The 16,859-nt window shown below is 34.1% G+C and overlaps 2 protein-coding genes across 2 annotated transcripts in view; one reads left to right on the forward strand and one right to left on the reverse strand.

The window, feature by feature from the left end:
* Positions 1-16,859, reverse strand: part of LOC141480414 (uncharacterized) — a 388,666-nt gene that overhangs the window by 139,161 nt on the left and 232,646 nt on the right. The window lies entirely within an intron of this gene.
* LOC111511015 (intermembrane lipid transfer protein Vps13) overlaps positions 1-16,859 on the forward strand; it is a 1,108,316-nt gene that overhangs the window by 40,657 nt on the left and 1,050,800 nt on the right. The window contains 2 exon segments of the mRNA XM_074170346.1: positions 911-1,049; positions 11,959-12,347. Of these exon segments, the coding sequence (XP_074026447.1) occupies positions 911-1,049; positions 11,959-12,347 (528 nt within the window).

Consider the following 16,859-nt stretch of genomic DNA (forward strand, 5'->3'; position numbering starts at 1 on the left):
ATTTGGTAACCCTTTTCAACACTTATAATTGAATTCCTATGAAAAATTAAGAACCGACCTGTGCCCTTGCCTTCGCAAATCAAGATCTAGTGATTCCAACTGAGCACATATACCACTTTCTTGCTCTAGATCAAGAAACGAGTAAGATAACGGTACAGTAGATATCCTCACACTTTTTGAAATTATTATTCAAATATATATTCACAATTGTCTCTTGGTAACGGATTCGCTTTTCCAGATGTGTAACAAGGTTACATAAGAGATCGTTCTCACAATCAATTGCTTTTACTTCACGATTTGTGTTGATACATTGAAGATCACGGCATACATTCTATGAAGTTAGATCACTACTGATATCATGAAAAACTTCTGGCACTCGTTTAGCACTCCAACAATGTTGATGGGACACTGGTCTCGCCTTTTGTTCTAAGGAAGAATGAATCTGTTGTGAGGATTTCTTATTATCCGAAGGGACTTCATCAGGCGTATTAGATGGTGTCTGCCTGAGAGTGGGGAATTAGTATTTTCATAAGTTCGAAACCTCGCGGCTGGCCCTGCATCCGGTGCCAGGAACTTCTATATCTATCATGGAGTACGCTAGACTAAGTTGTTAAGACACCATCCTGGCAGGTCTGTCGGTGTTCATCCCGTTCGAGCAGAATTCATTTCTCCTCTTTAACTACAAGAAGTTACTTGATATGATTTTTCAAATCGAAGATATTACACATGGGTTCGATATATAGACGTCAAAGTTCAGCCTGTTATTTGTTAGGTTATTGTTTTCTGTTCATTATTTACCACATTTTATCTTTTCAACTGAAAATAATTATTTACGTGTATAGTATTGTTATTATGATTTTTAGAAAATGTGTTATATTACTAGTCTAATTATACACATAACTTTTTGCAGATTCTACAGTTGGAGGGATTATCTGTTTATCTCAACTGCAAAAGCAAAATGTATGGTGATTTTTCGAATGCTGACATTCTGAGTGAAATGAGGAATGGTATCTCATCCGGCAAAAATAATGTATGCAACTTCTCATATGGTGAGTCAGCCTTTAATCCAAAATAATTGTTTATGGTCTTACGATTAGGAGTCTTGGTAACGGATAACTTTCAGTTCATCACCATGATTAGCTGTGAATTATTCAAATGGGGGTGAATTGTCACAGTTGCAGTGAGCTCTACTCAATCCTCAGATCGAAACCGTCTCAGACCAAATATTTTTCTAGAGCTCTGCAAGTGTCTTCAAGAGTTTTGCATAGCTCTGCTAGAGCTCTGCAAAACTCACGTTTTAATAACCAAATTGAAAATCAGTCATTTCCTGGTTATGCTCATTATAAAGATATAATATAGTGCTCTAGTTTGGGTGGGTGTTGAAAGTGTTTCCATTAGATCCATTTCACGTCAGCGATTCCAGTTCTACCTGTCATCTTAAGATCTTATCCAGCATATAAAAAGGAAATGTATTCAGTACCATATTACAATTACATTTTACATAACATTATACAATAAAACAGCAAAACTATTGCTACCAAAAAAACTTTATAGGCAGGATAAATCGCGAAGCTACTGAAATTGAAAAACGTCCCCACTTCCACAACAAACGAGATGATTCATAAAGATTACCTTCATTCATGAACATCACTTCTGTCATACCGTACATCTCACAACATTGCACACCAAACTTATGCAAGTCACAGCCCCATTCACACTACCCATCTCACCCTTGCTATTACTATCGGTCTGTCCCTCCACCGCATCTAGAGTTTTTAATTTTTCGATTTTTAAGTCATTTTCCAAAAATATAACTACATTGAGGTCTCAATCTACCTACTCCCCAGGTCTCGTCACTGATCTCCGCAAGGGTTTCAATCTACCTACTCCCAAACGACGACTGAATTCACAGGCTCTAGTTTTGCATTCATGTCGCTATGTTGCTGGATGAGTGAAAGGACGGACCGGTAGTAATAGCAAGGGTGAGATTGGTAGTGTGAATAGGGTTGTGACTTGCAGAAGTATGGTGTACAATGAGATGTACGGTATGACAGTAGTGATCTCCATGAATGAGGTAATCTTTGTGTATTATCTCGTTTGTTGTGGCAGTTGGGACGTTTAGTTGGGACGTTTTTCAATTACAGTAGCTTCGCGATTTATTCTAGCCTGCAGTTTTTTCGATAGCAACAACTTTGGTGTTTTATTTTTGAATGTTGTTATGTAATATATATTTGTAATATACTACTGAACACATTTTCTTTTCATATGCTGGATGAGATTTTTTTATACTCAAGATGACAAGTAGAACTGGAACTTCTAACATGAAATTAATCTAATGGAAACAATTTTAACTCCCACCCAAACCAGAGCACTATATTTCTAACTCGAAGATTCCAGAGTCTAGTTCTAAACTCCAGACATCACCATAAGATGACAAAGGAGACTTTGCCGAAACGTTGTGGAAATAATCCTTGTGACAATCAGAAACACAAAACAATCACCCTAAGGTGGTAAGGTAGTTATAGAGGAACTATAATAATAGTAATAATGATAATAAAGATATCAATATGTTGGAAATAAGGAAAGTGGGTCAGGTTGGCAAAATTTATCTTTGCTCGTTTAATTTGATTCAATTTTTCGTCTGTTACTCGATAGTAAGTTACTTGGATCAGAAAAAGACATGCAAAGTTCTGAATTTACAGAGTAATCTCTTTGATAAGCCTCATAATAATTTGGAGTACTTGAAACACACAATTCGAGGACTCAAAAAATCACTCACCCCAAAGAAGTAAGATAGTTATAGACAAACTATAAGAGTAAACATTATAATAAGGACATCGATGTGTTGGAAGTATGGAAAGTGGGTCAGCTGAACATAATGATAACAATAATAAAACTTGAAGATTCGAGTGAATGAGTTTTTGCTAGTGAAATATATAAGAGGAAATAACTTTTCGATAGAGTGACCACTCACTTAGTTTGGTTCATAATTTTAATTTTCTGCTGAACAGAAAAATGTATTTCAATGATTTTACAATACATAAAAAATTAGTTTTTTATCGACCTTTTTTGAAGAAAACTTTGGATATTGGCGAAATGGCAATAGACTGATATCGGAGAGTACCTTGTATTACATCGAATGTTTCAGTTGTCAATCAACAACATTGACATAATTTTATATTTCAAAACTTCTTTGACATCTGTCGAAGAAGTAAAGAAATAAACTATCGATAAAGGAATAACTGCGAATATAATTGAATTTTTTATCCATTTCTGAAGACAAAGGCATATTTTGACCTCCGAAACGTTAAGGATAAGTATTATTTCTTAACAATTTTTTTGATAGGCAAAATTGTTAAATACGACAGGTTGCTAATAAATAGAAGATTTTTCTTTGTGAAAAATACTTTGATTTTTATGCGGTAACTTATCGGGGTAAACTAAAAAGTTTGCCCTTCTACACTTGTATAAAGTTCTCCATTATAATTTTTATATTTTTCAGATTGTGGAAGGTAACAAATACCCAAAAAAGGTCGATTGAAAAAAAAAACTGATTTTTTTCCTCCACAAAAAATTACTTTCGTTGAATATAAAAAAATTCTATTAAATGGAACTGGCTGACACTTTTGATCAAAATTCATATTGAAACTAACAATATAGTTTAGTGTAAGACTTTCACCATAACAATACAGTCTGCTAACTTTCCAGAATTATTTGATTCAGTTGATATAAGATAATTGGAAGTTTGATGTTTCTAGTCAAGCTGTCAGTGACTTAGTTCTCAAGAATTGGAATGAGGTTACTATAGTACCTCTTGTTGGAGACTTGAAGTTACTTAAAGAATGTCTTATAGATAGTACCAATGTCGCATTACCAAAGTTAAGACAACACACTGAAGATGGTAATTCATACATTATTTTGTTGGAAACTTTATACTGTCTTTTGATACTAACCGAATAGAAGGCGTCCTGGAGAACTCCAAAGACTGTTACTTAAAACTTATGGTCCCATTTATGTATGCCGTGGCTTTACGCTGTTCAGGATTTGGATTATATAATACATTTGTGAACTGATTAACATGGATTTGAATGTATTGTTCCTGAGTGATTAAATCAATATTTTTCTGGGACGAATCTTTGTGCAAGTGATCTTCTCATATTTGAAATTGCCATACTTGTGCATTGCCGTGAAGGATATTTGAAAATAACTTTCGAAAATTCGTCGGAGAATCTTTGTTTAAGTTTGCACAAAAAAGCTAGGAGATATTTTTTATAAATATATCTGTCTCCACCTTCTACTGGTATACAATCGCAGTAGGTAGAGATATTGCAGAACTGATCCTTATTCATTGGAATAATCAATTTGAATTCTTCATCTGTGAAAATCATTTCATCCTGCTAATCCCATTATGGCATGTTTTGTACATTCCTAAGTTCTTGCAAGAAAGCCACCAAATTCCTTTTATTTTGATTCTACATGATCGAAAATTGAACTGCATCCCAGTAAGAATTTGTCTCAGGAAAAAACCATTTTCATCCAAGTGATGTATGCAAGACCTAGCATAATCTCTGATATAAATATTTTTCAAAACAAAAACATTGACTTGGCACTTCAGAGTTAACCAATTTAGATTGAGTCTAGCGTTACATACTACACACACGATTCTCTCAAAGTTTGTTTCAAAATATTCAGCTTGAGAAACGTCTTTCAAAGCAGTTATCTCTTCCATTAATGCCCTATTACAATACAGGCACATTCTTGTGAAGTTGTCAATGGGAACATCTGGAAGTCCTGAATCTTCCCTTTATTGAATAGCAATCTCCTGTGTTTTTCTTCATTATTCACCCCATCTAATTTTGCCATTCGTTGTATATAGAAAATATTGCTGCATATGAAACAATGACTTTGATTTTGGAAAACATGCAAAAGATACAAATTTTAGAAAAATCTTTTATTTACCATGTATACATTACATGAGTGCACACATTACTAATAATATGTCATCATAATAACCAATAGACAACTGGTAACATGATCAAAAAAAACATGATACCGGTTGAAATATTAGTTCAGTTGTGGATGAAGTAGATAAAACTATGTGACACAATAGGAATGTGATTATGGAATGGTTAGTTCAATTATATGATGAATAAAAGTTAATGTATACGTTATGTATATGTCAAATACAGTATTTGGTAAGGAAATGGTAGGATGATTGAAAAAATGAGAATAATAAAACATTGCTTATTTCTAACAGATTTTAGTTTTCATATTCTCACACGCTTTTGAGCCGTTTTTCTCGAAGACTGTCCATTATTTTCCGTCCATTCGATCAGGACGTTGAAAAGTACGTCTCAGCTTCGTACATATTTATAGTGTTGTAACTTGTAACCTCATCAATATATCCATTTTTTTATTTCCATTATTTTCCATGTATGAGCCCCTATACCAAGTGACACAGACTTATGGTACACCCCCTCTCTCCCCCACTCATTGAGCTTATGGATAAAACGAATGGCGATATCTCCGTAGTCATTATAGATAACACCATCAAACCGGATATCATTGGATTTTTCATGATCATCCCTAACCGATCATGTAATAATATACATGGTGTTTCATTTGAAAATAAAAAATTGATGTCATTTTGAAGTTGAATTTGTTTTTATAAATATGTCAAAAAGTGCCGTGTAGTGAGCATATTCAGTGTTCCTAAAAATATAGCCAGAGAAACAAAGGAGATAAGGGGGCTGTACCATATGAATATGTGTCACACGGTATATCAATTGAATGATCTTCTATATAACCATATCCATTGACTAACTTTCTCACAATCTGTTGTTTTCATAATGTTATAAAAATATTTTTTAACCAGCTGTCGCACCCCTACGAACGACAACCCTCAGAAATCTAAACTTGTGCGAGCTAAGGACTAACGAGGTCTTACCTTTTAACGTATAATTTCTAACACGGTTGGAAAATAAAACTGCTTATTTCCCCGTTTTACTACCAAATTCCCCATTTTGCCGACTGTGAGCAATTTTTTTCTCAAAAACTGTCTATTATTTTTCATTGTGCCTAAGGAGACTTTCGATCAGGAAATTGAAAAGTTCATCATATCAAAAAATCAGCAGAATTCACCGAATGCCATTTTCCATAAGGTTTGTGTGTGGTTCTTTAATTATTAGAGAATGAATAAGTCTTGAGTTTTTCATCAGAATTTAAGTTCAAACATAAAAAACCAAGTGAGAATGATGAAGTGAAGAAGAACGGAATTTTAAAAATTCGATGTATAACATAAAATTTGTTTTTCAAGAAATTACATGGTTGTTTTTGTTGCATTGGGTAGAAAAAGAGAGAAATATATGGAAAAAATTTAATTGTTTTTAATAAATTGTTTATTAAACAAGCAATGAAAATTTGAATAACATTTTTTCCAGTTATCAAACAGCAAGAAAAATTATTATTCAGAAAAAAATAGTTCCTCAATATCATTTACAAGTGGTAGCCAAAAATTGTTAATTAATAAATCCGTTTTCAAGCAATACAATTTTTTTTTCAAGAAACGATTTTTTTAAATCATAATTTGCATCAAGGATTGTTTCCAAAAAAATTTCATATTATCTTATAAACAACGCATTTGATTTTAACAATTTTTTAAACACTAGCAGAAAAAAGTTAAAAAAAAGTATTTTCATTAAGCTCCTGATCATAAAAAGACGGATCGATAGTAGTATAAAAAAATATCTTGAGTGATTAATTTTAAGGTTTTTAATTTTTAACTTGAGTAAATTGTTGATAACAAAATTTTCAACGGGAATATAATAATAATAATAATACGTTTTTTGGTCCTTAATATGAGCATACAAGGAGCTATAGGGCAAGTCAAGGTATACAAAAGTGTAGTAAAATAAATTATTATAGGTATATATATACACATACATACACACATATATATATATATATATATATATATATATACATATATACACACATATATACATATACATATATATATATATATATATATATATATATATATATATGCGCGTATGTATATATATATACATACATATATATATATATGTATGTATATATATACATACATACACACATATATATACACATATGAGTGAATAAAATAAAATAAATAAATGCTAGCGGACAGCACAGTACACAGACATAACAAAACTAAATACTAGCATAAAATGAATATATGTATACAAGTGAATAAAATATGTAAATGCTAGCGGACCGCACAGTATATTTAAAGACATGACAAAAGTTAGCACTAGCAATTGCGACAATATTCAAAATACTCATTCAAATCGTACGGTGTAATATGAAGTAAGAAATCTTTAGTTTTTTTCCTAAAAATGTGTGCCTGATTTATTAACTTCAATTTATTGGGGAGGACGTTATATAGTCTCAATCCCATTATATCAGGTAGATTGTGACAGAGGTTTAGACGTGACTTTGGTAGGCGGAGCTCGTTTCTTCTCCTGGTGTTGTAACTATGAAAGTCAGTACTTGTGAGAAACGTGTTTTTCTTATTATGAATATATGTTAAGACTTCCAAAATATAGAAACCGTAAAAAGAAAGAATACCGAATTTCTTGAAGAGATTTCGACATGACTGCAGCTTCGGTGCATTTATTATGCAACGAATTATTCGTTTTTGTGCAATAAATATATCTTTAGCGGCTGGAGATGTACCCCAGATACTGATTGCATAACTAATTCTGGATTGAACTTGAGCATAATAAAATAATAGTAGACCTTCAGTGTTCAATACATTTTTTAACATTCTGATTTGATAGCATTTAGAGTTCAGTGAGCCGGTGAGACTTTTGCAGTGTGTTTTAAAAGTAAGGTCGTTGTCAAGAGAAATGCCCAAGAATTTAATAGTGGTACAGGGTTCGGTAGAGATACCGCATAGGTTCAGGTTTAAGGCAGGCAAATTGAGGTTTTGACTGGTATGGAATGTCATGTAGTTTGTTTTGGAAGGATTGAGATATAGCGAGTTTTTACTTAACCAACCGTGTAGGACATCAGTGGTGTTAGATATTTTATTTTGGAGTTCTAATTTTGATTTATCTGAGAGGAGTAGAGTAGCGTCGTCAGCATATAAGCAAGTGAACGCTTCCCGTAAAACTATTGGGAGTTCATTTATATAGATGATAAAAAGTATAGGAGCCAAGACAGAGCCTTGAGGTACACCAATATTATTTTCTTGTGGAGATGAGAAATATGTGAGTTTTTTATTTGCACTAGTGTGGCTAATTTTTACTCTCTGGGTTCTTCCTTCAAGAAAAGAACTGAACCAATCGTGGGATTTTCCTCTAATTCCAATTTGATAAAGTTTATCAAGTAGTTGTTTATGTATTACGCAGTCAAAAGCTCGACTTAGGTCACAGAATATTCCAGTTGGATTGTGTCCTAGCTCGATGGCATTAACAATTTTCACATAAAGGCAATGAATTGCACTCTCAGTGGAATGTCCAGTGCGGAAACCGTGCTGGTTTGGGTGAAGTGAATTGTTTATATTTAGAAAGTTCACAAGTTGTGCAAGCATTATGTATTTAAAAAGCTTGGAGAATATGGGGGGAACAGTAATGGGACGATAATTTTCCATATTTTGCGGATCATGTTTTTTTAGAATTGGAGATACAAGAGCATTCTTCAATCTCGATGGGAATAAGCCCTCTTGAAGGGAGGCATTTATTACATGAGTGAGAGGTTCGACGATAGAGGCGGCGATTTTTTTAATTAGGAATCCGGAAATATCGTCTGTGCCACAGGTGTGTTTATTTTGGAGTTTGTACTTTATAGTATCCATAATTTCCTGTTCAGTCACGTATCTGATAAAGAAACTATTAGGCATATTTTTATTCATATTCTTAGAAGGTGAGTGACGTTTATTGATTATTTTATTAATGGTGTCATACGGCGCCTGAATAAAGAAATCATTGAAGGCTTCGGATACAGATTGTGGATTATTAATTACTTTATCACCTGTTTTAAGGGAGATGTTTTTGTGAGTAATATATTTTCCGTTCAGAGTAGAAATAATACTCCATGTGGTCTTGTTTATGTTGGAAGATGAATGAATTTTGTTGATATAGTAATGGTTCTTTGTATATTTGATCAAATTTGAGTGATTAGTTCTAGCTGTTTTGTATATTGCGTTTAGTTTTGGATCCGTTTTTTGAGCCTGAAATAAAGTTTTTAAATTTTTACTTGATTTTTCGACTGTTTCGTTTACCCATTCTCTACCGAGATCCGTTTTTTGCTTTGATATTCTAACTTTTATAAGTGGACATATAACATTATAATGATATAATAAAGTGTCATGAAAAGAGTTAAATTTCGTTTCTGAACTGGTTGCTGAATAAACCTCTGCCCATGTTTCATTTTGGAGTGCGTTTATGAGATTGTTGATGTTTATATCGTTCATAATTCGTTTAGATATATAGATTTTATCATTGGCGTTCCTGAGTACGAGCTTGTTGAGAGAATAAAGAATCGTACGATGGTCCGAGATATTATTGTCCTGAACTTCATAATTGTCACAGTCGGTGTCGTTGCTGTAGTTTTGATCAAGTATTGTTTGAGTTGTAGAGCAAATACGTGTTGGTTCATGAATTCTAATATTGAGGTTATATGTTGCCAATAGCTGAGAGAAACTAGTTTTATCATTATTCCCCAATGAATTTAGATTAAAATCACCATTAAGAATTATGGCAGCATTTTTGTGGAAAATGTTATTTAATAAGTCATTTAGCTTATGAAAGAAAATATTGAAGATTCCAGTGGGAGATCGGTAGCATGTTAAAATTATGTACCTTTTACCAGGCAAACATTCCCAGGATACACCAGTTATTTCTATATTTTTCTCGTCACAGAATTCAGAGAGATCTAGCGGTTTGACATTCAGGTTAGAATTGACCCATATACTTACACCCCCACCCCTAGATAGTTTCCTACAGTAGTAGCTACATAAGTTGAAATTTGGAAAATTGGTGGCATTTATATTTTCAACAATGGACCAAGTTTCTGTTAAGCAGATAAAATTGAGTTGATTGTAGATATTTTCTATAGTTATATTGTCAACTGTGTCTTGTGTAAGGCACTGAATATTCATTAATAAAAGGTCAAACTTGCCATTTATCTCATTAGCTAGTCCTTCTGCGTCACTTTTTGGCGAAGGTGTAAAAAACGTTGTACATGCGTATCAGGCCATTTGGAAGGATCCATTGCATCATCAAGGTGATGTTCAAAAATTGTTACTTTAAATGAAGAGTATATCTCAGGGAATTTGGATGATAAAGCTTCACACTTCACTTCGGGAAAATAAGATTTTGTACATTCCTGAAGATCTTCAACAGTCATGGAGGGATCCGTTCTGTAGACGTGGAGACTCACATGTTTGGGTACACCTTTCAGTTCTTTACCATTAGCAGTCAGGGAGTTGTTTTTACCGATGACAAGTTGTCGTCTAGGTCTTCTTTTTGTAACCTGATTCCATTCTCCCGTAATTTGCGGGTCTTTCGTCAGATTAATAATGTCATTCATTGCTTGACTGGTTTGGTTTTGCAAAATTGCATTAGACACTTCTTGTCTTGTAATTATAGAATTTACAGAAGAGCCAGAGGATCTGGCAACCCTGTCTTTGAAAACATTGTTTATATTGGGAGAAGCATCGTTCGTTGATTTAGTTTTATTAGGATATGTTTTTTTGTCTCCGCCTTTTTTTTCGGAGGGTCCGTTTTTCGTGGCATGATAGAAGCCTTCAAGTTGGTCATCTCCTCTATTTGAGTTTTTAGGAATTGAATACTCTCTCGCAGTTCATTTATCAACATATCTTTTTGTTTTATAACATAGTTGAATATGTTGATATCTACCTTGTTGTCTGTTGAAAGGTTTTCAAGGGCATCGAAGAATGCTTGATCTGTGTCATCACTGTGAATTCGATCATTCATTCGAACTTTCACTGGGCAACATGCAACTGTACCCTCACTTATGAAATTCACATGGTTCCGAGATTTTGCACAACTTACATGGAAGTAGTTAGAACAGTTTGTACATTTTACACCGGTTTTTAAATTATTTCTGCACTTTTTGCAAGTTTTAATATTCGGAGCTGATTCAGACCCGACCGTACCTTTACCCGCCATGTTGGATATTTTGAGAACTTTCACAAATAGCTGTTTAAGTATAAAAAAGTATTAATTAACTAATGCATAATAAACTAGTAAATCATGATAAAAATTTTTTGGCCGCGGATTATTGTTCATTCATTTATCCAGTAGGTGCCTAAAATTTCAGTCAGGTCCAAGTTAGCGTGTCTTGCGCAAGCTAGAGTACCCGTTTTAAGACGTATTTTTAACCCTCTGGAAAAATTATAAATATTGTTCCTACATTTCCGGTAGGTAGAACTTTTTTTTGAAATTTCTTCCCTTTTTAAAATCTTTTTTTTAAAATATTTAATGGAATCAGCCGATACTTCATGAAACTCCATAACGGATTCAAGAAACCACTTCATTGTGTTCATATTTTCGGAGGCGGATTTTGAAACGCACTTGTGAACTAGACTATTATGGCAGTAAAGCATATTCTGATATTTTCTCTACTCATAGTAAACACTTTTTCACTTTTTCACTTTTTCAGACAGTGAAAGTCTGAACGCCCACCCAAATTGTTATGTGAAATTTAAATATACTATTTATTTCATACGGATCTCAGATGCTATACTCGTACAGTATTTATTATATACTATTACATTTCATACTAAAAAGAGGAAATTAAGAATACTGTACAACAATGTTAAGAGAAGTTGGTGTTTCAATTGAATCGGATGCCTGTCTGAGAAACTTATCTGTTTTCACAAAAATATATTTGTATTATTATATTCAACAACATAATGAAGCATAATGTGATTTTTGATTTTTTTTGCAGTTTTGGGACCGATAAATTCGTCAGCGAGGTTGCGAATGAATCAAAATCCTGCGAGTGATTCTGTACCGTATTCTATTCCCAAAGTTCACCTCAATTTACAAATGGAAAAATTATTCGTTGGTATTAGTAAGATTCAGTATCAAGATATAATTGCACTAGCAGATTCTATGGGCCGAATGTCGAGAGGCATTCCTTATCGAAAATATAGACCTAACCATACAAAATATATGGGGCACTATAAGGAATGGTGGCATTTTGCTTACAATTGTGTAGTTGAAGGGGAAATCAGAAGAAAACGGAAAAATTGGGATTGGAATCATATTCTCGAATATCGCAAAGCATGTAAAGAATACAAACATCTGTTTTCGAAACAAATTAATAATCAGTTGGTAAGTTTTCAATATCTGCATTGATTTTTGTACACAGTTGAACAATTTGTCAACATAGGAGAACTCCGATATATCTGGAGACTAGGGAAAATTATAGGGGTGCGATAGCTGGTTAACGGAAAAAACACATTTTAAACATATTTTTAAACTGTGCAACCAGATGAAGATTGAAACAGCTTCAAAAGTAGTTATCACAGATTACACAGTCTGTAATGTGTAAGAGAAGACATTGTTCACGGAAATGCATCGTATTTAGATTTAATACAACCAACGTATTTGACAAAAAGGCGTATTTCTGTTTATATTTCGATTTGGGATTTTTTTGTGATTGACTATGTGGATAAGAACCCGCACTGTGTTACCCTAGTAACAGCTTGATAGCTGTTACAATTGATACTGAGAATTTGCTTCATTTCATTCTAATTTCCAAAAATGTTCTGGACATATTTTTAGAGGGAAAAACAGAATTCTTATTTACTCCGAGGCCGGTCGTTATTTTCATGAGGCATGAAATGGAAGATATTACATGAAATAAATTAAGATAACTCTGGCACAAGAATAGTTTTATGAGTTAATGTCCGAACGTTTATGCCCTCACATTTTTTTAGACCTGTAAGGGATTGGTTGGATCATCTCGATTTTTTCATTTGAGGCTATATCAAATAGAAAGTTTGTTACGCAACCGGATATAATACAGGAACTTAGAAACAGAATTACTGTAACTTGTGCCAGCATTACCCCAGAAACATTCCGAAATGTTATAAAAGAGTTCGAAAATAGACTGTTTCAATGTCAGGAAGTTCAAGGAGAACGGTTTGAGTATTTGTTCAAATGATTTTTTGTATGTATAAGATAAATAATAACGAGGTTAAAATAAAATTTAAGTCTGCAATGTATATTACCACCTACTGGTACTTGCAACTCACTATATGTTTTTAATCATATCTTGTTGAAACCAGAGCCCAAAAACGAAATTCGTGATCCTATATCAGACAGTGCTCTTTCGATCTGCCACAGGTTTCACATTGGGGTTAGGCTAAAACGAATGCATTGTTCTACTCAACTATCCTTAACGGAGTAGCCTGAGTATAAATAAGCGTGGACATCTTTCCTCATGCAGGCGTCACCTATGGGATCGACAAACGACACGAAACATGAATGGTAAACGAAGCTCCCAGAGGCGGTGCAAAAGAAAGTTTTTATTTCTTATTTTTCATGATGATATCTTAACACGTAGTAACGGCTACATCCATCAATGCAATGTATTACATTCACGGAGTCTTCGAGTTTACTCAAATGTGGACGTTGCTTTACGTATTTTCTTTGAGTATTTCGACTACAAATTGTTCAGGAGAAAGATCATTTTCTACTTTGAAAAAAGTAAAAACCCATTTTTGTGCAAGCATGGGTCAAGATAAACTTAATTCTCTTGTACTGAATATATGTATATGTAACAAAATATGACAAAAAGATAACAGAAACAGTTTGTATTTACTTAGCACTTTAGGAAAATAGCCAGTAATAATGTATTTTGAAAATGTCCAATATTGATTACGTGAACTGTATTGAGAGTCAGACACAAGTCAATCAATCAATCAATCATGCTTTATTGTCCAAGAAATCTTTATTGACAAAGCTAGTGAAACTTTATGAAGTCAACAATGTTAAAGTTAAAAAAAAAATATTAAAATTATGATAAACAATGAACAATCATTATAAGTTTAAAAAATGTACATATACGAATACACAAATAAAACAATATATAAACCATTACAGATAATAAATAAATAAATAATTACATTACTCTCATATATCAAAGAAAATATTGTAATTATCGATTTTGGGATTGGCAAGGGTAAATTCCGACTTCCTCTCGTGTGGTAACGTCTGTCATTATTTACTGCTGAGTTGGAGTATTTATTGTGAATTAACCAAACGGTTTCTAACAGGAATAAACAAGGTACAGTTAGAATTTTCTGACTGATGAAAAGTGGTTTGCAGTGGTCTTGTGATTTTGCCCTACATATGTATCCATGGACGGATCCAGAAGTTTTTCTCGGGGGAGGGGGGAGGGGGCGCAGCAAACTATTTTGATATTTCAATTTGTATTATAAAATTAATTCTGTGACGATTTTTTCCAAATATGTTGAGGACTTCTTCAGGAGTTGGTGTTAGATTTCGATGCATATTCAATAAACAAAGGCCATTTAATCGGTCTTCACTCATCCGGCTTCGTAGCCACGTTTTGGTTCTCTTCATGCACGAAAACGTCCTTTCAGCGCTTGCTACAGACACGGAAAGAGTGAGAAGTATCTGTAGCAAGCACTGAATAGTCGGAAATAGTGTTGTGTGCGGTAAAACATCCCAGATGGTTTTTGGTCGAACCGCTTTCTTTATTTTCACCCATTTCATTCTCCACATTAATAGTTCTCCCTCCCAACTAGTAGCGGAATTGGAAAGTATAGGGGAAAATCGTAATACCAAAGTCTCTATTCTTTTATTTACGGCATCTCCATCCACAGTAACTATCATATCTGGCAAAAGTAGCTGCAAATCGAAGCAATTTAATGATTCGTCCGAAAACCTTTCCAAGATATCTGCTAAAACTTCATTATAAAGCCGGTAGAATATTGTGGTCTTATAATACTCATTGGGCGTGGTATTCGGATGGTTTGAACGATGTACTTGTCTTCCTCCACCCAACGTGTTTCACACAAACTAGTAAGTGGTACATTCAGCTCCCTGTGCCTTTTTGCAGATTGATGACAGATTTCATTACTCCCACTGTGTTCCTTATAGAACTGATATTGGATGATTGCGAAATTGACAAATTTAAAGCATGGTTGAAGCAAGGAGTTCGAAGTCCGCATTTTGCTGCTGTCAAAACTTCCGAAACGGCGCCCATTAGGTCAGATATCATCACGCTGGCGCTGTCAGTTCCTATTCCCACACAATTCATTATGTCAAGTCCCATGGAGAAGATAGCTCTCCTTACGATTTCGCCAAGTCGCTGTCCAGTTAATCGTAGTTCCTTACTATCGTTACTTTTATCATGGTTAGAAACTTCTTCATAACAGTCGATGAACCTTATAAAATCTTCCCTGATATTTCCATTATAAAAGTATCGCAAATTAAGGCTCATTTGTTCTATTTTGGATATGTCTGTTGTTTCATCGAAAATTATAGCAAAATATTTAGACTGATTAATACGATGAACAATTTTTTGCACAATAGCTTCTCCACAGTTATATAATTATAATATTTTGAGTTGTTTTACTAATGTAGGTTGCTCGGCACGATGCGGTTCGCAGATGTTTTTCCAGTATCTTGTCTCCTGCTTCCACCCTAAACTTTAACAGTTCCCTGAAGTTTCCTCATCTTTATCGTCCCTTAGATCGATAGGGCCATCGTCACGTCTTCCTCGAAGAGCTTGACCTTGCCTTCCAAGCCGTATTATGGATTTAATAATTGGAAGTATTCTTTCTCTGTTTTCCTGAATTTGCTGGGTCCTTGTAGTTTCCAACTTATTAATGACGTCATCCTGCGGGTTATGATGATGGTAAAGAAATTGGGAGGCAATTTCTTGACACTCTTTATGATATTTCAGGTTCTGGTGCCCACTCAAATAGCCGTCTTTTCCTGTCAATTTGTTAAATTTTCTAAGCGGTGTTTTAACTAAAAGTCCTAATGTGGATCCCTTATTATGACCAGCTGTCTCGCCACTAGAGATTGCGCAAAACTTGCAGAACAATCCTCTTCCTGTCGGTGAGTAGATGACCTATGGAAATTGTTCCAAGTATTTCTTCGATAAATACCTTTTGGTTGACTTTCCCTTTTCTATTTTGTCGGAATATGGCCCTACGTCATTTTCAATTTCATCGATGTCGCAGATGTCGCTCTGGTTGCCAATACTAGTACTGGTAGAAGGCTGTTGCAGTCGTAGCTCGTCCTCTGTTTTTTTTGATCACCAGGCGAAACACTGTCCACGTTCTTATCTGCAAAAGAAAGGCAAACTATATAAAAATAACTGCATCAGCCCACCCTACGCACATGCTATTTGTATGCCTATTTTGATATGTACCCGCTTACCCAATTCAGGGTTCAAACTCGCTCGTTGTATGTCAAATAGAAAGTGCACTACTAGTTAATTGTTTATTGTTTTACTTACCCAAAGTGGATAAAGAATCATTCGGTTTACTGCGTTTAGTGATGATGAAGTCCATCAAATTTGTTTGTTTCGTTTTCTCCCAAAAAACTAGGTAATTCACAATCCACAAAAAACGATAAATCAGTATAACGGAAGCGAAGGCGAAGTCAAAATCCAATACTATAGATGCAATTCAATTAGAAAAATCCAAAACATCTGCATTCAAAATATTAAAAAAATGTAAATTCGTCACACCGAACACAATCAATGCTAAAAGTCCACTAACCACTAATGATTCTATTTCAACACTAAATAGGATGGTGTTGGTGGAGGAGGGATGAGGGTGTGGCTTTACGCATACGGTT

Source organism: Leptinotarsa decemlineata, unplaced genomic scaffold, assembly GCF_025532065.1.
Source record: "Leptinotarsa decemlineata unplaced genomic scaffold, Ldec_3_MD MMD2_P_RNA_scaffold_8, whole genome shotgun sequence".
Taxonomy (NCBI): Eukaryota; Metazoa; Arthropoda; class Insecta; order Coleoptera; family Chrysomelidae; genus Leptinotarsa; species Leptinotarsa decemlineata.